The sequence below is a fragment of the Petromyzon marinus genome, chromosome 59 (assembly GCF_048934315.1).
Source record: "Petromyzon marinus isolate PM22_M1 ecotype Great Lakes invasive population chromosome 59, UKy_Petmar_22M1.pri1.0, whole genome shotgun sequence".
Classification (NCBI taxonomy): domain Eukaryota; kingdom Metazoa; phylum Chordata; class Hyperoartia; order Petromyzontiformes; family Petromyzontidae; genus Petromyzon; species Petromyzon marinus.
This window is the reverse complement of record NC_133725.1, coordinates 3,027,770-3,051,093: the sequence shown is the minus strand read 5'-3', so window position 1 is coordinate 3,051,093 and position 23,324 is coordinate 3,027,770. Positions and strand designations below refer to the sequence as shown.

The 23,324-nt window shown below is 51.4% G+C and overlaps 2 protein-coding genes across 7 annotated transcripts in view; one reads left to right on the top strand and one right to left on the bottom strand.

Moving 5' to 3' along the window:
* Window positions 1-1,912, top strand: part of LOC116955461 (multivesicular body subunit 12B-like) — a 67,375-nt gene extending 65,463 nt beyond the window's left edge. For all 4 annotated transcript variants that reach the window (XM_032976557.2, XM_032976554.2, XM_076053015.1 and 1 more), the window contains one exon: window positions 1,260-1,912. In XM_032976557.2, coding sequence (XP_032832448.1) covers window positions 1,260-1,322 — 63 coding nt within the window. In that variant the 3' untranslated portion in view covers window positions 1,323-1,912. The remainder of the gene's footprint in view (window positions 1-1,259) is intronic.
* Window positions 1,913-12,601: 10,689 nt separating this feature from the next.
* On the bottom strand, window positions 12,602-22,613 carry CSNK2B (casein kinase 2 beta). Of its 3 annotated transcripts, none has more exons than XM_032976309.2 (7): window positions 22,472-22,613; window positions 20,937-21,013; window positions 20,335-20,437; window positions 19,489-19,604; window positions 17,677-17,752; window positions 15,402-15,591; window positions 12,602-13,082 (listed from the first exon to the last, which is right to left on the bottom strand). In XM_032976309.2, the coding sequence occupies exons 2-7, from the start codon at window positions 21,006-21,008 to the stop codon at window positions 12,992-12,994; spliced, it is 648 nt and encodes a 215-aa protein (XP_032832200.1). In that variant the 5' UTR covers window positions 21,009-21,013; window positions 22,472-22,613; the 3' UTR covers window positions 12,602-12,991. The 3 variants fall into 3 exon arrangements, with proteins under 3 accessions (XP_032832200.1, XP_032832202.1, XP_032832201.1); XM_032976311.2 differs by having other exon boundaries at window positions 22,463-22,485; XM_032976310.2 differs by lacking the exon at window positions 22,472-22,613 and adding an exon at window positions 22,320-22,454.
* Window positions 22,614-23,324: the final 711 nt, after the last annotated feature.

Genomic DNA, 23,324 nt, shown 5'->3' with positions numbered 1-23,324 from the left:
GAAGACAGGGAAGCCCAGGTCGCGACCTTTAAGCTGTGTGGGAGGAGCATTTTATGCTAATTCCTTTGTCAAAGCGTTTGGTTTTCTCCCACACAGCTTAAAGGACGCGACCTGGGCTTGGCTGTCTTCACTCCAACGCTGTCCTCGTGACAGCACGGTCCCTTCACCTGATGAAGGCCACTTGTGTTGTGGCCGAGACGCCGTGATTTTTGTTGTTTTATTTCTTCACCTACGTGACTTTACCGAATAGAACCAAAGAGTATGGACCCTTGCAGTCACGACAGCTTCAAATCTAGAATTGATATACGAGCGCTTTGATATACGAGTGCTTTGGATTACAAACACGTTTCCGGAGCGAATTATGCTCGCAATCCAAGGTTTTACTGCACGTGCAAACGCCACTCGGACAGGCTGTCGAACCTAGGCGCCTTTCTTCAGACGCGGGGCAGACAAGCGTCTCCACTGCGGTGACGCCCTGCCAGTGAAACGGAAAGTGTGAATTTTGTTTTACTCAACCAGGTCAGGGCCCCACTGAGCTGCTACATTTATCACATGCCACCCTGGCGATCACAAATGATAGCGCAACGAAGTGGGCTCCGTCGTCGTCATCGTCGTCATCATCATCGTCGCCATCATCATCATCGTCGCCGTCATCATCATCATCGTCGCCGCCGTCATCATCATCGTCGCCGTCATCATCATCGTCGTGTGGAAATGCACAGCAGCCAAATACACTGAGCGGGCGACGTTCGTTCTCAACGTGGAGGGAAAAAGCCGGAGGCCCCGGAGAAAAATCCACGCGACCCAAACGGAGAACATGCATCATCGCAGATATTGCAGGGCACTTCGAACAAAAAATGTTAACAATGACACGGGACTATCGTTTTAAATGGAAAAAGAACGGATGATGTTGCACTGTGACATGATAGCAAATGTAATGTTAACAGCTTCACAAAGTCAGAGTCTCTCCCACTTGTTCGCCATCGTTGTCAACACGTTGCCTGGAATCTTTCTTGTGGCGTTGCAAATTCTCCCAAGTGTCAACGTTTTTTTTTTTGAAGCACCCTGTTGTACAGCAGGCATCAGGATCTGTAATGAACCGACGGCCTCCTGTATACCAGGGGAGGTGGTTAACAGCTCACCACTGTGGTACCACACTGACCATGCCACCCACATCTCCCGTATAAAGTCTCACCTCTTCCCCCGTATCCCACCTCTCCCTCTCCCTGCGTTGTCCCTCGCTCGCTCTCCCTTCCCAGTACGAGTACAGCTTCGTGACGGAACGAAATGCGGTCTCGCAGTCGCCGGCAGCCTGCAGCTGAGGGGGGGGGGGGGGGCTGCCCACGACTCCCGGCGCCCGCGGTCTCCGACCAAACCCGCCGCCGAAACCTCGTCGCAGCAGAAGGAAAGGTGCCCAACCTCGTCATCCCAGGCGCGGCGACGTGTCCACTCCTCGTGGTTCTTTTCGCCCGATCCGTTGGCGTGGGGGTTGGCGGGGCTCTGGAGCCACAGCCGACCGGCTGCTTTCAAGCGACAAGATCATTCTTCCGGGACGAGCTGTCGGAACGAGAAGATCGGGGAAGTTGACTCCCGAAGTCGGTTGCGTCTCTCGCTCGCAACGGACGCGCGTGCGGACGTGGGCACCGCGCGTACGGACGAACGGACACGAGCAAACGAACGCGCAGACGTACACAGCGCGAACGCACGTACGGAACGAACGCACGTACGCGCGGACGTACACAGCACGTGCGAATGCTCGCACGCGCGGCGGACGAACGCGCAGAACGGTTCTGCGGCGAGCCTGCCGAATTCCGCGTCGCCCGTCTCGTTTTTGATTTTCGTTTTTTTGTTTTAATCCGATTTTTAAATCGCCGGCCTTTGTCGCGACAGCGTTAAAACCCAGAAAACGTAACGATACTAAACCGAGGCGCCGTGATTGTGATCACGTCGCCACGGCGAGCGGCGGCGACAAATTTACGCGGTTGCATAATTTAATTTAATTTCACGTTTTGCCAAATTGGCGGCGAGTTCACGGAGGTCTCCCCGACCCACGCCGCCCGACGCGGCTGCCGAAAGTTTCCCGCTTCGACGAGCCTCGGCGACGGTCGCCTCCGACCTTATCGCGTGCCGCTCGTGTAACGCGTGCCGCTCGCCTTTGCCGCGTCAGACGTTTCGCCCCGCACGTTCTGGGAGCGCACCTTCAGGAAATCGGTTAGTAATAATAATAGTAGTAGTAACGCTTTCATTTTATGTAGCGTCAATCGTGCCAGTTGTGTCCCATAATGCAGTGCAAGGACCGAACCCATGTCCGGCCGCGTAGCCGTTGGCGCGCACTCGTTCACTCGCTGCAGTGTCTGACACACCCGCTCGCCAAGTCTAACACTCCCCTGCACACTCGTGTACACACTCCCTCTCAACACCTACTCGCTCGCTTCAAAACGCCTACTCGCTCGCTCTCCTCTCAATCCACACACTCTTTTTCACACGCGCGCTCACCCGCTCACCGTTCACACGCTCACTTGCAAACTCACTCACACACTTTCACACACGCACACACACACACAAACGCATGCTCTTCTTACTCATTCACCGTTTCACCCAGTCACTCGCTCAACTCATTCGCTCGCACTGATTCACACACCGATTCACACACAGACTCACGCACTGATTCACACACCGATTCACACACCGACTCACGCACTGACTCACGCACCGACTCACACGCAACAGTTGATTTCCTGAAGAAACTCCCGCAGCGTGCACACGTTTGTAAATGTTCTTGGTTTTCCTGTTATCGCGATGATGATGTTTTATGCAAAAATACTGTACGTGGTTTTTGATGGAAGGAGGGCGGCGGTGGGGGGGGGGGTTGGGGGGGGAGGTTGTGAGTTGAGTGAGCATGCTCGGTAATTTTACTGTGAAACTAAAACTGAACTGCTTTTAATTTGACCAGGTAAGGCCCACTGAGGTTTTGGGTTCGATCCCGGACTCCTGACGCCTCCTGCTGCTGCTGTATATTTGGAGTTTGCGTGTCTCTCCCTCTTTCTCTCTCCCCATGCTTGCGTGAATTTTTTTTCCGGGTCCTCCGTTTTTTTTTTCTTCCCCCTTCCACGTTTTAGAATCGACGTCACGACGCGCTCAGAGTGTTTGGCGACCGCTAAACATTTCCACGCGACGATGACGATGAGCCACAGCTTCGTTGAGCTGACGTTTGTTATAGCAAGGGTCGCCTTTCCTGAAGACGACGTTGTGGCCCAGTGGGGCCTTAGCTGGTAAAAATTAAATAGCAAAAAAAAAGTCTCGTTTAGTTTTAGAGTCTGGAGAGTGCTTTGGATGGGTGGACCACCCAGCATCACAGGTGCTATAGGCTTTGGGGTTACATTAGCGGACGATAGAGGGCAGTGCTAGCCACATTAATAGTGCTGCTTTATGCCTCTCCCGTCCTATGCTCCCACACCTTAACTGGCCCGCACTGACCATTGTGGTGAAGTATGGTCAAATATCCGCCCCCCCCCCCCAGACTCGCACGGTGTGGGGAGGCCCTCACCCAGCAGTGGATTGGCTGAAGGGGCCCACAGCCTGCGTTGTGGTGCGATTTATTTATTTCTCTTCCAGAATAACAGCAATAATATTTTTTTTACACTGTGCTTGGAACGTTTTGCTCGCTATCGGAAACGCGTAGGTTCGATTCTGAGTCGGGGGTTTGACTCGGCGAGGGGTGAGGTGGGGGGTGAGGTGGGGGGGGGGGCCCGCCCTACTACCACCACTACCACCAACTACCACCACCACCACAATCGTCAATCTTGTACCGCGTTCTACGCAGAACGCCCAAAAGCCGCCCGCCCCGATCCTCCCGCGTCCCTCGCCGCCGCTTTCTCTCCGCACGTCGTTGCCGCCCGTCGAGTTCTCCCTTTGGCGCCGAGCGTGGACCGATCGGGACGGGGACGGAGACGGGGACGGGGACGGTAGAGGTTGCGGTTCCGCGTCGGTAAAATCCGCCGTCGTCCAAAACGACTCGTGCCTTTTTTGTTCGCGAAGACGCAGGGGTGGCCGGGTGTCGTGCAGTTTAGTGTCGGACGCACGCAGGTCAGGCTTTTGTTTGTTGGTTCGTTGGTTCGTTCGTTCCACTCGCAGAAACGGATCAGCCAATTCCGAGATTCGGACCCGTCGACACAAACCCCCGTCCGGCGTGAAGGTTGTGCGGTCAAGCGAAACCCCCGCCAACGATCGGAGACGCCGTCACGGACGCGGGGGGTGGGGAGAGGCCTTCGCCTCCCGCCCACCCACCCCCCGGTGTAAACATCTCCCGACTCCGAATAACCGCGAGGATCATCGCTTTCAACCGTTGCGACGACGGTCGGTGACGCAACCCGTGACGGAAACGGAACATGAAGTGAATTTTGTCGGCACCGAGGCTTCCCACGCGCTGCAAACCCGGTCCACCCGAGTTAGATTCCCGTTCGCGGTTATTCGAACCGGTCCTGGGCCGACTCGGGGCCTCGAACGAGTACCTGGTGCGGTGTGTAAACATCGCCACTGGGAGAGACAAAGGCGGTCGGAAGCGGCGCTGGCCCACCCACCCCCGTCGCGTGCCGTTCCAAGCCTTAATCGGTGCTCGCTGACAGCACTTGCCCCGACAGTCCGCTAAGGCTACACGGGGTGGAATCTTTGTACGTTGAACCGCGTTGCGCGACGTTCAGGAGCGATTTTGTATTTATTTATTGACTTTAAGCCGCGGTCGGTGGAGTAGAGGTGGCACGGGGGGGGACCGCTTAGATCCCCCCCTCCCCCACCTCGTCCAAACCACGTCTGCCCGGTCTTGGAAGAGTAGGCCAAACACCACCTTCGAGTGGGGGGGGGGGGAGGCCCTTTCCGCCAAGCGATTTCCTGTTTTTTTAACCCCCCTTTTTAACTTATTGCGCCAACATTTTTCCCGCCTCGTTTCCACCCCCACACGAGACTGGGGGACACGCGCAACTCCGCGCGGCTTCCAGTGTTTTTATTTATTTGCGCGAGCCTTGGGGGGGTTGGAAGTGCATGACGGAGAGAGCACGCGGGTGGGTGGTGGGTGGGGGTGGGGGGCCCCCGTTGGCCGGAGGGCTTCAATGCTGTCGTGCGCGTGGCGAGCTTCTTCCGCGCGCCGCAGCCAGCCGGCCCCCTTTGCGCGGCTCCCCTTTGTCGTCGTGTTCTCTCGCGTTTGTGTGTTTGCGTGTTTGTGTGCGTGTGTGTTTGTGTGTGCGTGTGTGTGTGTGTTTGTGTGTGCGCGTGTGTTTGTGTGTGTGTTTGTGTGTGTGTGTACGTGTGTGCGCGTGTGTTGTGTGTGTGTACGTGTGTGCGTGTGTGCGCGTGTGTTGTGTGTGTGTACGTGTGTGCGTGTGTGTGTTTGTGTTTGTGTGTGCGCGTGTGTTTGTGTGTGTGTTTGTGTACGTGTGTGCGTGTGTGTGCGCGTGTGTTGTGTGTGTGTTTGTGTACGTGTGTGCGTGTGTGCGCGTGTGTTGTGTGTGTGTACGTGTGTGCGTGTGTGTGTGCTCGTGTGTTGTGTGTGTGTACGTGTGTCTTTGTGTTGCCCGTTTGGGCGAGGAGCGGCACTGACGAAGGCCGGCACTGGTGTGGCGCACGAGGGGAGGGGGGTGGTGGGTGGCCAGCACCGTTGCCCCCCCGCCCCCCCGCCCCCCACAGTCTGTCAAGGCTACAGGTTTGGGAGAATCTTCGCCTTGCGTTGTCTGCGGGGAGCGGCGGTCCAGCGTTCCGCGCGCCTCGCCACGAACCCCGGCGGCCCGAGTTCGGTTCCCGCTCACGGCCACCAACGCCGGCGACGATCGTCTTGAGCCGATCCCTGGGCTCTCCCCCGAGGTCGACTCGGGCCCAGACGAGTAGCCGGTGCGGTGTGTAGCGAAACGTCGCTGCTGGGGAGACAAAGGCGGCCGGGCGCGGTTGCTGGCAACCCCACCCCCCTCGCGTGCCCGTGCGGGCCCTTGGCGGGTGCCGCTACTCGCTAGCAGCGGTCTGCTACAGGCTACGCGGGGGGGATCTTGGTCTCCGTGTGCGATGTGTTGAGCCCAACGCGGTTGTGACGTTCCACGCAGAGCGGCCGCGTTTGCATCCCCTGTGTGTTTGGGGCGACGCTGAGCCCGGTGTTCGTCACTCGGCGTCGCCTCCCGTGCGTGGTGGCGTCCGTCGTTTTGTGCCGCGAGCACCTTCAGGAACCGGAAGTGGTGGTCGCAGCAGCGTTCTTGATTTTTGAAAAGCGGGGGGGGGGGGAGGTGAAATTTCCGGCACGAAAAGATTTTCCTGCGTCACATCGAGGCTTTTTTATATATATATGTGTTTGTTTGTCAAAACGTTGTCAATTGGACAAAGGCATCTATGAGACAGAAATTTTAAGCGTGAGTTTTTTTTTTATCATGAATAATGCTCAAGCAAAATCGGGTGAATTGCGACGCTAGATTTAAATCTTTTGTGACTGCTAGGATCCATACTCTTTGGTTCTATTGGGTAAAGTCACGTATGTGAAAATAAGTTTACCCAATAGAACCAAAGAGTATGAATTGCGATGCTTGCTCGTCTCAACAGTACGAGAAATACGAAACAGCTTCTGAGTGGGGTGAGAGGGGTTGGCAGTGGAGCTGCGTTAACATCTGAACAGTTTGGCTCGGGGGGGAATGGGGCACGGCTTTAGGGATTCCACATTCACTTCCTGAAGGAGCTCCCAGCGCGTGTCGCGAAACGTCGGACGTGGGTTCACCACCACCACGACCGCGTTCACCACCACAACGACCGCGTTCACCACCACCACGACCGCGTTCACCATCACGACCGCGTTCACCACCACCACGACCGCGTTCACCACCACAACGACCGCGTTCACCACCACCACGACCGCGTTCACCATCACGACCGCGTTCACCACCACCACGACCGCGTTCACCACCACAACGACCGCGTTCACCACCACAACGACCGCGTTCACCACCACCACGACCGCGTTCACCATCACAAACCCGGTCCACCGTAAATACGTTCGCCATAACCACGTTCACAACCCAACCGCCTTCACCGCAACCTCGTTCACCATAAATAAGCTCACCGCAACCACGCTCACAACCGCCTTCACCGCAACCGTGCTCGGCCACGCAGTGGCGGTCGCGTCGTTCGTCACTGTTGTTCGTCACTGTTGTTCTTCGTTGTTGTTGTTGACGCCGTGAGTTTGTTTATTCTCCGCATCCAACAGCCACCGGCGTGGGGAACCCCCCGCGGGCGTCCGTGCGGACTCGCTCGCGGCCAGCGGCAACCCCACAAACCCCCGTCGGAGATTTGCGTAACAAACACCGGGCACTGCCACCGCGAGCTGGCAGTTGCAGGGGATGCGCCTTTACCTTGACCCCTGCCTTATTGTTCGAATGCCGCTCGGGAATTGTTTATTTAAAGTTTAAACCATCGTTTTAGAAGGCCCTCCGGCTTGTTGCCGATCAATAGACTAAAAATGGAATTACATTTTCGCTACGAAGCTGATGTTGCTGTGTTTTTTTGTTTGTTAAATAATATGATATACTACGTTTTAATCGCTCACGTTTTTGCAAGTCGAGACCGCGCAGGCCGATTTAGAAATCCTTTATAGTTGTTGCACTTTACGGTTTGCCTTCGTCTTGCGTCGATTGCAGGGGGCTGCGCCTTTGACCCCTCGGCGGCGGGGTCGTGGATTGGCGACAATAAACCCCCCGAAGGGAGATAATAAAGTGTTACGGCCCATTTTTAAAAAGGAAAAAAATAGATTTTGCGAAAAACATTTTTTTTTAACAAATGTTTCAATTTCTTTTTTTTTACATATTATTTGTTTATTAGACTTTTTTACGAATATTTTTTTCTTTTTAAAAAAAAATGTTTACGTGTTTTAATTTTTTTTACTTTATTACTTTGACTGACTTTTTTTTTTTACAATTTTCGACACTTTATACATTGACTTTTTTTACATTTTTCTTTATTTCGTTGACATTTTTTCGTGACGAAGTCTACAATTTTTTGTTTTTTTACACTTTGACATTATTTTCTTTAACATTTTCTTTTTTTAAAGGCATTTTCCGAATCGCCTGATTTATTAATTGTTCTTGTGTGTCGCTTTCTAGCGTATTTAAAAAAAATGGAATGTTTTATTATTTTTTTTCTTCACCTTCGCTGGTTCAACGTTTTCGCCAAATCTCTTTATTTGGTTGAGCGGCTCTCCCCGCGTCGCTCGCAACAAAAAAAAAACCCGCGGGGACTTGTTGTTTATTTTGTAACGCCCTCTGCCCTCCTCCACGCGCGTTCTCTCGTTCGTCCGTCTTCCCATCGACTCCTTTCCCCCACAACCCCCCTCCCCGCTCCGCTCCGTTTTTTTAAAAAGCGTTTTGTTACACAATCGCACGCGGTTTTTTTTGTGTTTGTTTTTCTTACGCGCTACTAATAAATTCGTGTTCTTAACAAGAACGATTCCTCATTTTGTTTTTGTTGTTACGGCATACGAGAGAGCGGTTATTTATTTTTCGATTTGAAGCTTTCGTGACTGCAGGGATTCATCTGCTTGGTTCTTTCTGTCAAGTCACGGAGAAGGGAAATAATAAAATAATACAAATAAAACGTAATAAAAATAAAATTCTCACGACGTTTCGGCCACAACACAAGCAGCCGTCCTCAGGAGCGCTCTTTCCGACAGCTGTTTCTCGACCTAGGGGGACGGCTGCTTGTGTTGTGGCCGAAACGTCGTGAGAATTTTATGTTTGTTCCTGGGTAGTGTTATTTTCCAATTGCCTATGTCTCAAAGTACAGCAAATGGTTATTATTCCCCACAAACTAATCTTTGGTTCTTTCGGTAGTAAAGTCGCGGAGAAAGAAAGTAAATTAAATAATAGAATACGACGTTTCGGTTGCAACACAAGCAATCGTCATCAGGTAGAAAATAAACCTAGTGAACTTAGAAATACAATGCAATACAACAGTCGGCTAACACAGCAATCAGCACCTTACCTGGTTGATTACGTTCTTCCAGAGATTTCTAAATTTGAGAGAGACAAAGAGACACAGAGAGTCTGTGTACACAATCTCTGTGTCTCTCTCTGCTCGTGTGTCTGTGTGTCTGTCTCTCTCTGCTTGTGTGTCTCTGTCTCTCTCTCTGCTTGTGTCTGTGTGTCAACATGTCTGTGTTTTGTCTCTCTCTCAAATTTAGCAATCTTTGGAAGAACGTAATCAGCTCTCTCTCTCCTCCTCCTTGTGCTCAATCCACGCTCTCTTCCTTATGCTCAATCCACGCTCTCCTCCTTGTACTCAACCCCTAGTCTCTCTCTCCTCCTTGTACTCACCCCACACTCCTCCTTGTACTCACCCCACGCTCTCTCTCCTCCTTGTACTCACCCCACCCTCTCTCCTCCTCCTTGTACTCACCCCCTAGTCTCTCTCTCCTCCTCCTTGTACTCACCCCACACTCTCTCTCCTCCTCCTCCTTGTACTCACCCCACACTCTCTCCTCCTTGTACTCACCCCACACTCCTCCTCCTTGTACTCACCCCACGCTCTCTCTCCTCCTTGTACTCACCCCACGCTCTCTCTCCTCCTTGTACTCACCCCACACTCTCTCTCCTCCTTGTACTCACCCCACACTCCTCCTCCTTGTACTCACCCCACGCTCTCTCTCCTCCTTGTACTCACCCCACACTCTCTCTCCTCCTTGTACTCACCCCACACTCCTCCTCCTTGTACTCACCCCACGCTCTCTCTCCTCCTTGTACTCACCCCACACTCTCTCTCCTCCTCCTTGTACTCACCCCCTAGTCTCTCTCTCCTCCTCCTTGTACTCACCCCACACTCTCTCTCCTCCTTGTACTCACCCCACACTCTCTCTCCTCCTCCTTGTACTCACCCCCTAGTCTCTCTCTCCTCCTCCTTGTACTCACCCCACACTCCTCCTCCTTGTGCTCAATCCACGCTCTCCTTGTACTCAACCCCTAGTCTCTCTCTCCTCCTTGTACTCACCCCACGCTCTCTCTCCTCCTCCTTGTACTCACCCCACGCGCTCTCACCTCCTTGTACTCACCCCACGCTGTCTCTCACCTTCTCCTCCTCCTCCTTGTACTCAACCCACGCTCTCTCTCCTCCTTGTACTCACCCCACGCTCTCTCTCCTCCTTGTACTCACCCCACACTCTCTCTCCTCCTCCTTGTACTCACCCCCTAGTCTCTCTCTCCTCCTCCTTGTACTCACCCCACACTCTCTCCTCCTTGTACTCACCCCACACTCCTCCTCCTTGTACTCACCCCACGCTCTCTCTCCTCCTTGTACTCACCCCACACTCTCTCTCCTCCTTGTACTCACCCCACACTCCTCCTCCTTGTACTCACCCCACGCTCTCTCTCCTCCTTGTACTCACCCCACACTCTCTCTCCTCCTTGTACTCACCCCCTAGTCTCTCTCTCCTCCTCCTTGTACTCACCCCACACTCTCTCTCCTCCTTGTACTCACCCCACGCGCTCTCACCTCCTTGTACTCACCCCACGCTGTCTCTCACCTTCTCTTCCTCCTTGTACTCAACCCACGCTCTCTCTCCTCCTTGTACTCACCCCACGCTCTCTCTCCTCCTTGTACTCACCCCACACTCTCTCTCCTCCTCCTTGTACTCACCCCCTAGTCTCTCTCTCCTCCTCCTTGTACTCACCCCACACTCCTCCTCCTTGTGCTCAATCCACGCTCTCCTCCTTGTACTCAACCCCTAGTCTCTCTCTCCTCCTTGTACTCACCCCACGCTCTCTCCTCCTCCTTGTACTCACCCCACGCCCTCACCTCCTTGTACTCACCCCACGCTGTCTCTCTCCTCCTCCTCCTTACCCCACATTCTCTCTCCTCGCCCCATCACTGGAACAAGCCTCCCCCTCCACATCAAGCGGTCACCTTCACTCGCTTAAGTTTCCACTCCTCACTCACGACTCACTCACTGTTACCCCTCTAGCTCACCCCCCCACCCCCATCGAACCACCACCATTACTGTTCCCTCTTCAAATTATCATTGTGGCACTCATTAGCCCCTTTTCATTCAATCCATTCATCATTTACCGGCAGAATAATAATCATTGTCTATCACTCATTAGCACCCATTCATTCATCATTTACTGTCATCACGTTTACAGAATTGACGCATCACAGATTCACCACCCATTCCTTCCTCGCACCTATTTTTCATTCACCTCACCTACCATGACATTCATCAGACTGTTGTTGCTGTTGTTGTACCGTTATTAATTCTTTGTAAAGCGCCTTGGTTAAAGGGGGCTCGGTATAACATTCCTTTTAAGATAACAGCAATCGGGCATCCAGCAATCGACGCTGTCGGGAAGAATTTTATTTCACAAACACAGAACATCCGCAAAATAAAAACGAATTAACCCTCTTGGAAAACGCCATGCGTCTGCAACAGCAATCTTCAGCGTGTCACGTTGCCTTTTTTTGTATTTAAATGTTAACTTAAACTTTCTATAGACGTACTCTTTTTCTCTAATCTTTTGTGCCTGATAAGTGAAGAGCCAATGTCATTGTTTTTTCTAAGTATTCGTTTTCTTTTAAATTAGTGTGTGGTGGGGTGGGGTAGCGGTTAGCGCGCTGTGCTATGAACCTGGAGACCCGAGTTCAATTCCCCCTCACGGCCAACACCGGTGACAATTATCTGAACCAGTCCTGGGCCTCCCCTAGGTCGACTCAGCCTCAAATGAGTACCTGGTGCAGTTTAAACATCGCCACTGGGGGAGACAAAGGCGGTCCGGCGTGGTGCTGGCCACCCACCCTCTCGCGTGCCATGCCGACCTTCACAGGTGCTCCCTAACAGCACTTGCCCCTACAGTCTGTAAAGGCTACATGGGGGATCTTTGTCTTTGTGGTGCGTGTTGATGGCTTAGAGGTGAGAGCCGAGGAGTCCGTTGTGAGCCTGGGTTCAAACCCGGGTTCCCAGCCCCCCCAAACACAGCTGTTACAACCCGCGGGCCTTCTCCAGCGGCGAGAGTTGATGCTCTGGCGGGTCGCAGTCAACCGCACTCCGTGGGGGGGGGGAGGGGGGGTGGATGGGGGGCAGAAATCCCCCACCACGTCAAATGTGAATTCGCCTACATTCACAGCTTCCGTCTGCGACCGGCCAGAGAAACGCCGAGGGCCCCCCCCCAAACACCACCAGCCCCGGTAACCGGCCCCTTGAGTGTTTCAGCGAAAGGCGGCCGGACGCCCGGGACGAATCGGACCCACGACTGACTTCCGTCGGGGTGGAAATCGACGCGGGAGCGTTCGCCCGCGAAGACGAATGTAATGAAAACACCGAAGCGTTCGCTGGGAGTGTGGATTATCATTATTATTTTTTTCTCTTGTGCAATCGGGTCGCCAAACTCAAACTGCATTCATCTGCGTGGGGGGAGGGGGGAGGGGGTCACCAGAGGCCAGACTCAAAACGCTGACCATCGACGTTTCTGCCAGAGCTCCTTAACATTCACGATTTAATGTTAACGAACTAATGCGGACTTTGGGAGTCGCAGCTATCTGTGTGTCTCCGTATGTGCGCGTGGCGGGTGGCGATTGTGCACGCGCGTGCGCGTGTATGCGTACGTGCGTGCAAGGATACGTACGTGCGTGCAAGGATATGTGCGTGCAAGGATATGTACGTGCGTGCGCGCATGTTTCCCTCCATACGCACGTTTGTGCGTGCATACATCAGTTGCATACACACACGCGCGCGTACATGCGTACCTGTGTCTGTGTGTGCAGTCGTGTATATCTATATTCGTGCGTGTAGCTTTTTTTATCAACGTATGCATAAATGTATATACGCACGCATGCATAAGCACGTGTGTCCACACACACACACACGTGTACGCGTGTGCATGGATACAGGTGAGGTGTGCGTGTGCATACGTGCGCATGTGTGTTCATGCGTGTACGTGCGTGTACGTGCGTGTGTGTACATAGTCGAGTCTTCTCCGCGCCAGTGATTTTAGCGCAGGGCCTTCACTGGGCTTTTGAAGTTGGCGGCGGCCTGCAGCTGCAGCTGGTAGGCCATGGGGTGGATCTTGAATCCGTAGAGGCTGCAAGCGAAAAAAACCGCACCCACAAGTGTTCACGTCAACCCGCCCCTCTCCACCCAAAAGACATCCACGCCAGTGGTGGCCAACCGGTTCCTCCTCTCCTGAGCCGCACGCGGATCTTTAATCCACCACGTGCGGCTATTTAAACGCACCGCATAGCGGCTCTCGCGAAGGAGCGCGAACGTAGATGGTAGAACGTACTGGCAAACGTATGTAAGAATAATGAGCGTCTCCCGATGAGAGGGTGGTGATGATGAGAGGATGATGGTGATGATGAGAGGATGATGGTAAAGAGAGGCGTGGCGGCGGCAGGAAAAGGGGACGGGAATCAATCGGTTCCCGGTACGCCAAAGAATCCCTCCCTCCCTCCTCGCCACCCCTTCCCCCGATTTTTACCGATCACCCCTCGATTGGTCAAGCCACAGTGGCTAGGAGATGTTAACTACCTTGCCTGGTGTACAGGAGGTCGTGGGTTCGATCCTGACCCTGACGCCTGCTGCTGTATATTTGGAGTTTGCGTGTCTCTCTCTCATCATCACGGCGGCTAGATGTTAACTACCTCGCCTGGTATACAGGAGGTCGTGGGGGTTCGATTCCGACCCTGATGCCTGCTGCTGTATATTTGGAGTTTGCGTGTCTCTCTCTCATCATCACGGCGGCTAGATGTTAACTATCTCGCCAGGTGTGCAGGAGGTCGTGGGTTCGATCCCAACCCTGACGCCTGCTGCTGTATATTTAGAATTTTCAGTGTCTCTCTTGTAATCATCACGGTGGCTAGATGTTAACTACCTCGCCTGGTGTGCAGGAGGCGTGGGTTCAATCGCGACCCTGATGCCTGCTGTATATTTGGAGTTTGCATCTCTCTCTTTCATCATCACGGTGGCTAGGAGATGTTAACTGCCTCGCCTGGTGTACAGGAGGTCGTGGGTTCGAGCCCGACCCTGACACCTGCTGCTGTATATTTGGAGTTTGCGTGTCTCTCTCTCTTCCCGTGGTCGCGTGGATTTTTCTCCCCCGGTTTTTCCCTCCACATTTACAATTTGCTAAATGACCTATAAATTGTGATAGCCAGGTCACTTCTGAAAAGGGGGGTACTATATAGCTCAGTGGGCCTTACCTGGTAAAATAAAAATAGTGAAATAATATTTCGAGTATGTGTCTGATATTCATTTCCACACAACGATGATGATTATGATAAGCCACTTCGTTGATCTATCATTTGTGATGGTCAGGTCGTTGCTGAAAAAAAATCGATGACCGATGTATGAAATTATTATGTATTTTTATTAGTGCGCTGCTACTGCTATTGTTAATCCGGCTATTATGGATTGACTTATGCATCTCGCGTAGGTTTAGTGATGTGTGTTGTGTGTGTCGCTATTGGAAACTTGTAATCACATTTGTTGGGAAAACTGTTACGTTGTTTATATTGCATTGTTTTAGTAAGTTTTAGAGGGGCTTGGTTTGGCCCGATTTTTATTTATTTAGTATAGATACTTAAAGTTTCGATCTGTATTGTATTATGATTGTTATTGGGATCAAACATCGAAATGGAATTTTTTGCACTTTTTGTACGCAGGACGGACGGGTGGTGCTTTTTCTGTAGGATTTTATTGTTTACGTACGTGATGTTTAGATTTGTGTACAATGAATTTTAGGTGCCTCTTGTAATTTTATTGTTTGTTGCGGTTGCACCCAAGTCAAGAGCCGAACGGCTCACAGGGTAAATCCTAAATAAATACAACTGAAAAACTCAATAATCCCTATAGCTCAAGTGTTGGGGGGCCTTACCTGGCAAAAATAAAAAAAATAACATTCTTAGCTCTTTCGGTAAAGTCACGTTGAAGGGAAGCAATAAAATAATAAAATATTTTTTCATTTTTGCCAGTTAAGGCCCCCCAACACTTGAGCTATAGGGATTATTGAGTTTTTCAGTTTCATTTATTTAGGATTTACCCTGTGAGCCAATCGGCTCTTGACTTGGGTGCAACCACAACAAACAATAAAATTACAAGAGACGCCTAAAATTCATTGCACACAAATCTAAACATCCCCACGTACGTAAACAATTAAATCCTACAGAAAAAGCACCACCCGTCCGTGCTGCGTACAAAAAGTGCAAAAAAAATTCCATTTCGATGTTTGATCCCAATAACAATCATAATACAATACAGATCGAAAAATACATATATATTTCATTATTTTATTGTTTCCCTTCAACGTGACTTTACCGAAAGAGCTAAGAATATGAATTACTGCGGTTACGAAAGCTTTAAATAAAAAAATAAATAAACGTTTTTATCAAGGGCAGCCACTCACCGCGGCACGAACTGGTTCGCAGGGCGCTTGGGCCGGTACTCGGGGTGCACCATGAAAAGCATGTGCGGGAATCCGGTGCCAAAGTAGGCTCCATCGGTGTGGTGATGACGCGACGACTTGGGTGTGTACACGTCCATGCACTTGGGGCAGTACAGCTTGACCATCGCCTCGCCCGGCACATCCGACAGACCTGGTTCGGTTTCGGCGAGAGGCACGATTATGCAACGGTTTCACTCAACTTGATTCCCCCCCTCTCGTTTGTCGTGGCCGAATCTTGTAATCCAACATTTCGTCCGCTTCCCGTTGTCCAATCAATTCGGCATTTTGCACACAGTGCTCGGATCCGGTGGCGATGCAATGCCTCTGTCAAAATCGGCATCAATTAATCGATTAATTCGCTACCTTAAAGCGGGGATCACAAAAAAAGATCTCCAAAATCTTGAATAAACACAAGATCCAGGTACGTTTCAACACATTACAAGCAATCCGTGATCTGGTTCCGTCTGTAAAAGATGTGATTCCGGACATACAGTACCCTGGTGTCTACAAACTAAGTTGCCTCTGTGGTCGTAGTTACATTGGAGAAACCAAACGACATGTTTCGGACCGCACTTCGTGAACACAAAGCAGACCTTAAACACGGTAGGACCAGCACCTCGGCCGTGGCAGATCATTGTTATAATTCAGTAGGCTCACATGACATTGACTTTTCCAAGACAGAGGTTCTTTGCAAGGCATCGGGCTACCATGAGAGATTGGTTCATGAGGCTATCCACATATACAAACACAGAGACAATTTCAACCGAGAAGATGGATTCTGGCTTAGCAATCATTGGAAGGATTTGATAAACCATTTCGCGTCTTAATTGATTGTTCACGCTTACGGTGGCTTTCAGACAGCATACATTAATTTTTCGTCTCCCCCCTCCTCTTTTCAGAACATAGATGGACTCGTCCTTCTAAACAAACTGCCAAATCGCTATCCGTGGTGCTAACGTTTTAAAAATAAATAAATAAAGACAAACCGCCACTTCTTTCAAATGTTTCTTGCTGTTGGTTTTTCACACCTGATGATGACCGTTTGCGTTACAGTCGAAACGTCGTAAGAATTTTATTGTTTTATATATATATTATTTTATTGTTTCCCTTCAACGTGACTTTACCGAAAGAACCAAGAATATGAATCACTGCAGTCACGAAAGCTTTAAATCAAAATTTACAGTTTGTGTGGACGCCATATTATTTACACGTATATATTTGCGCAGGTCAAAAACGCCGCGGTCCCTGAACTGTGGAATCGGCTCGCGCAAAACGCGGGCGCCGCGTGTCTCAGGCGCCACTGACGCACTTCTCAAAGACCGCGAGTTAAACCAAGTTGTTGTTGTTTTTTAAAAAAAACACTTTTTTAAAAGGGGTCTATTATTACGACTCTCTCGCCGCACTCACTACGGCGACGTTCTGGCAGGAAAAAAAAAACCATCGAGGCGAGACCCCCCCCCCCCCCGCGCGCGCGCCAAGTTTATCCCGGCACGCGCCGCGACGACGGGGGTACGGCGAGATCCGACCGCGGCCCGTCCGGCGCCCGCCTAGTTGCCGTTGGCTTCCGGTTGCCGAACGAATGCTGCGCCGGTGAGGTCGCGGCGCCCGTTGCACGCAGAGGCGCGCGAGCGCAACACCCACAAAGCGCCCGCCACAAATCAACTGAGCGATCGATGATACCTTGCTGATCCTCGTCAAGCGGCATAAACCACACTCTTTGGTTCTATTCGGTAAAGTCACTTTGCCGAATAGAACCAAAGAGTATGGATCCCTGCAGTCACGAAAGGTTCAAATCTAGAAAAGCATAAACCATCATCGCGCCAACTCCGGTCACCCTCGCAGCAGTGGCAGCTTCCGGCTGGCCACCGAACAAAGGCGGTGGTCACCGCACCGCCGCGCTTTCACAGTCGCGCGTCTGCGGCCGTCTGGAACGCTCTTTTCCTCCCGTCATTAGGGAGCCACGGTCGCCCTCCAGCAACAGCGTAGGGTGGAAACGAGCGAACTGCCGGGCGGCTAAAACACAGCGATTTGGCAGAGTGGGGAAAAGAGTTGCTGGTGCATTGGCCAGTCGTCCCGGTCAACTCGTGGCACCTGGGTTCTGCCCTGTGACCTCCTGTCAGCGAGCCCATCGAAACATCACGTGGCCTGAAAGCGCACCGCGCCTGGCACGAGCGCCGTGATGACGTCACCGCCAGTGGCTGCTGCTGTCGCGAGTGCGTGCGTGCGGCTGTCTCACCAATGGGCAGCATCGGCTGGTTCTCGCAGTAAACGCGGGGGCAGTGGCCAAAGTCGCCCTGCTGGTACTTCTCGAGCTACGCAGACGCACAAAACAACACAGGCGCAACAAGGGGTCCGTATGTACGTGTGTACGTTGAACCTCTTTTGTACCATACGTCGCCAACCGTGCGAATCGGAGGTGCGGTGTTGAGTTTATGGGCAGTGTTGAGTCTATGGGCAGTGCTGAGTCTATGGGCAGTGTTGAGTCTATGGGCAGTGTTGAGTCTATGGGCAGTGTTGAGTCTATGGGCAGTGTTGAGTCTATGGGCAGTGTTGAGTCTATGGGCAGTGTTGAGTCTATGGGCAGTGTTGAGTCTATGGGCAGTGTTGAGTCTATGGGCAGCGTTGAGTCTATGTGCAGCGTTGAGTCTATGGGCAGTGTTGAGTCCATGGGCAGTGTTGAGTCTATGTGTAGTGTTGAGTTTATGAGTATTGTTGAGTCTATGGGCAGTGTTAGTCTATGGGCAGTCTGTATGTATGTTGAACTTTTCACACCATATATAACCAACCGCACCAATCGGAGGTGTGGGGGAAGGACAACAAGCTAAAGACAAAGACGAGAGGGGGCAAGACAACACAGAGTGGTTTTGTACAACGAGCAAACGCGGCCAAATCTCAAGAGGCCTTAAACAGTGGACGTGTTTACGTCAAAGAGAGCGGCGGTCTTCATCACAAGGCCCCGGCGGGCCACTGGCAGCCGCCTGGTGGCCTTTAGTGCAGCCCCTGACGTGCAGCCCCTCATGACGATACACAAAGTGTGAGAACACCCCCCCCATCATCATCGTGTTGCTGTCAAACCCTCAATGGTTTCAAATGGTGTGACGGCCCTCCTCACACTGATGAGGTCCTTATCGGTGAAAATTGCCACCCCCCTCTGAAAATAAATGAAGGACACTGCTATATAGAGAGAAGGAGTTATAGATCTCTATGTGAGAATGCGGGTCTCTTTGTGAGTCCACAGATCTCTATCTGAGTCTATGGGTCTGTGCGAGTCTGTGGATCTCCATACGAGTCTATGCGAGTCTACGTGTATGTGTCTGTGGGTATCTATGTGAGTCTGCATCTCTATGTCAGTCTGCAGATGTCTGTGCGAGTCCTTATGACGCAATTTGGATGTGGATTTAAGTAGCATCTAAATGTGATTAGAGTGGTGTGAGGTCAGAGGCGAAAGGCAGGAGAGTGCGTGTAGGAGAGTAAAGTGAGTTGAGAGGGGAGAGGTAGGGGAGAGCGTGGAGGGGAGTGGAGTGAGATGAGAGGGGAGAGGTAGGGGAGAGCATGGAGGAGAGTAGAGTGAGATGAGAGGGGAGAGCGTGGAGGGGAGTGGAGTGAGATGAGAGGGGAGAGGTAAGAGAGTGCGTGGAGGGGGGTGGAGTGAGATGAGAGGGGAGAGGTAGGAGAGAGCGTGGAGGAGAGTAGAGTGAGATGAGAGGGGAGAGGTAGGGGAGAGCGTGGAGGGGAGTGAGATGAGAGGGGAGAGGTAGGAGAGAGCATGGAGGGGAGTGGAGTGAGATGAGAGAGGAGAGGCAGGAGAGAGCATGGAGGGGAGTGGAGTGAGATGAGAGAGGAGAGGCAGGAGAGAGCGTGGAGGGGAGTGGAGTGAGATGAGAGGGGAGAGGCAGGAGAGTGCGTGGAGGGTAGTGCAGTGAGATGAGAGGGGGGAGGTAAGAGAGAGCATGAATGGAAGTAGAGTGAGATGAGAGAAGGCTGAACACCCCTAAACCCCTCTTGAGGATCTCCCCACACGGCGAGTGTGTGCGTGGTGAGCGGTTACCATCTGTGCAATGCCACGGTTGGTGAGGATGTAGCGCGCGTGGATGAGGCCGTACAGCATCTCAGCAGCCTGCTCAATGAGGTCGCTCTGATTGGGGTTGTCCTCCAGCTCATCGTCTGTGACACACGCACAAAGATCCCCCGTATAGCTTCAACAGACTGTTGGGGCAAGTGCTGTTAGCGAGTAGCGCCTATGAAGGCCGAGGGGGTGGGTGGCATCATGCCTGACCACCTTTGTCTCCCCAGTGTCGATGTTTGCACACCACGCAAGGCACTCATTTGAGGCCCAATCGACCTCGTGGCGCAGGACTAGTTCAGATCATTGTCACCGGGCGTTGCCCATGAGCGGAAATCGAACTCAGGCCACCGGGTTCATAGCGCAAGGCGCTCACCGCTGCACTACCGTTCCCCACACACACACGCACAATACATCAACACGCACGCATAATAATCTACACGCGCGTACACAAACGTGCACAACAACTCACAGGCAAGCCACATGCTACGCCCACAATTCCGCCACAATACGTTCATGCGCGCACACACAAACACATATACGCGCGTGCACACACGTAGACACACCACGAGAAAACTCGCACATCGATGCGCACACGAATAAAGAGGCGGACCGAGCGAATGCGTAAAACGTGCGAGGAGAGGGACCCAGTGAGGGCGCTGCAAGGAAATCGCAATAGGCATTCAAAACGCCTCGTGCGACGCTCCCTCGTTTACAGAGCGACGGACAGAGCCGATGAACGAACACGCTCTGACTCGCGTCGGAAAGCGGCGAGCACGGGGAAGCCTGGCATGCGCGGTCGAAACGCATCACAGCGGCCGTAAGCCTGACCTGGCTCCAGGTCGAGGATCATGTCGAGCGCTTGGCGGTAGTGAGGAACCTGCTCGTTGAGACCCGTCAGATTGAACTTGTCCTGGATGTAGTCTTCGTCTACCTGTGGGCGGAGAGAGGGAGGTGGGGGGGGGGGGACACGTCAGAATATGAGAATCAGAATATTTGTTTCTACTACAGGAGGAATACGATGAGCTGTAAAGCTCTTTTTTTCACAGATGCCCGGTAAAGGTGGGCAGGGGTCAGAAGGTAACAACAACGAACAATATAAAACCACGACAGGAGTGCAAAGTATGGGAAATGCAAATGAATCACTTTGAAAAAATATCCAAATAAAATTGAACAATTTTTATCTTAACGAAAACTAAACTATGTTTTATCTTACGACATAAGGTCCCACTGAGCTAGAGCTCTTTTTCAGAATGTATGTACGTTTGTTGAACTTCTCCGCACACACTCGGCTCCAGCAACGAACGCTTTACATCAAAACCCCCATTCAATCGTACTGCGCATCTACGCTCCCGTGCGTACGTCCCACACCTTCAGTAAACCCGAAGCGAGGTCAAATAACCCGCGTGATCCTCACGTGGCGTCGGCATTACCTCGCAGAAAAACTCATTTCCTCGCAGGCCACAGAACCAGGAGATCCACGACACTTCTTCAGAGCTACTCATTTTGCCTGCGTAACCGCACACACACACAAACACACAGACATACAAATCAGTTTTATCTTAGCAGGTAATGCCCCCACCCGAGCTGCTGTGCAACTATTTTTTTCAGAAGCGACCCCTGGCTATATCAGAAATGATAGCTCAACGAAGTGGGCTTTAAGTCATCGTCGCGTGGAAATGTACAGCAGTCAAGAACCGGGGGAACGCGGAGAAAAAATCCACGCGACCACGGGGAGAACATGCAAACTCGAAACCCACGACCCCCTGTATACCAGGTGAGGTATTTAACATCTCGCCACCGTGGGTGCCACATATACAATTAGAGACACACTTTTTTTTATATACAGTATACAAATGCACAAACACAGATAAACACAAATACGACACCCAGGTGTAATAACATACGCTCAGAGCTAAACGAAGGTATTCTTAAGGTTCTTATTGTTTGTGCGTGTTAGGAATTGGGTGAATGAGTGAGAAAGCTGGTGGGTAGGTGAATGTGAACAAGCAAATGTCTCGTGTGTGTGTGTCTTGCACAACGCAGTGTAGTGTGTGCATAGTCACACATTCACATGGTACAGTATTATGTAGGTGACGGGGAGTGGTTGGCGCACTACGCCACAAACCCAATGGACCTACGTTCGATTCCCAGCCACGGCTAAAGTTCGTGGCACGCGAGTGGCATTTGATCCCGTCCCTAACTCTCCCCCACCTCCACTAACCAAAGTGGTGAAGTATGGCCATTCAACCCCCATAACCGACACGGCGCTTGTAAGGTTTTCACTCGGCAATGGATCGGCAAAAAGTGCCCGTAAGTTACTAAATCGAAAGAGCTAAAAAAAATCGTATTCATTTACACGATTTCAGTATTGTGTTAACAACGGTATCCAGTCACTCGTGTAAATTACACGTTACAATGGGGGGGGGGGGGGGCAGTCCATCCAGAGAGTAACCATTCTCTACAGTACGCAAAACGGTACTTAATTTTATCCCACCCCGGCTTTTAAACGCGGTTGTTAATCGTCAGCCGTGATCAATCCACTGCTGGATTGAGGCCTCCACCTCAGCCGTCTCTCACGAGCCTGCGACGTCTATAGCGTTGTTGATCGGGAGACAGTGACGCTTGTCCGCCGTTGTACACTAGAATATCGTAATTTGGCGAGCGAGCGAGAGAGAGAAAAAAAGGGGAGAAATTTAATTGTTTTAAAGAAAATCTTTATAGATTTTTTTTTTATTATAGCGCGTGAGGCCTATCGCAGGCTTTTCCTAGCGGCTGCGTCGACGGGGACGAGGTTGAGGGGTGGAATTATTCACCTTTCGGAAACGCGACCGCGAGTTCGTCTCGACGCACACGAAACGCGACGGTTAGACGGCTAAAGTAGTAATTTTAGTTTTATATCTCGCGTAAATATTTATTATTTTTAAAAAACCCCCCTCAACGCCAAAGCCGAACGCACCCAACTCACCTCCCTATAGTAACCGGGTGGGGGGGGGTAGGCTTCTGTTAGGGCTCCAGTGCGCATGCGCGTGGGTTTGGCTTCCGGAAGACGCTAACGAAACATTCTCCTATTCTTGGTTTCTTTCTGTAAAGTCACGTAGAAGGGAAACTTATTTTAAAAAAAGACGCCACTTTTTTACATTTTCTTTGCTGTGGTTTTTCACAACCTGATGATGATTGCTTGTGTTGCAGTCGAAACGTCGATGATAATTTTATTGTTTTATATTTTTATTATTTTATTGTTTCCCTTCTACGCGGTGGTGACTTTACCGAAAGAACCAAGAATAGGAAATCCCTGCAGTCACGAAAGCTTTAAAATCAAAATGAAACATTCTCCGTTTTTTGTTGTTGTTGGAATTCTGCCGGAAGAGGTAGACGTGTCGATTGACATCTACCTCTTCCGGAAGTTGTCACGAATCATCCCGTGATAGGTAGCAGTCTTCCGGAAGAGGTAGATATCTTCCAAAATATTATTTTAATCTCCCCGGAGTAATTAGTGATCTTCCGGAAGATGTAGGTTTTCCGGAAGATGATACAAATTATACCGAGTGAGTAGTAATCTTCCGGAAGATGTAGATTTTTCCAGAAAATTATACAAATTATTCCAAAGTAAGTAGCAATCTTCCAGAAGACGTATATATCTTCCGGAAGATGGTAGAAGGTACGTCGACTTCTACCACTTCTGGAAGATCTAGAACCAATCACACGTGCCTTTACTTTAACCAATCACACGCGAGGCGCTCGCATGCCTATGCGATGTATGAATTTGATGCTCGTTTCCAGATTGTAAAACGTAGTGCGTATACGTCGATCGCTTGCTC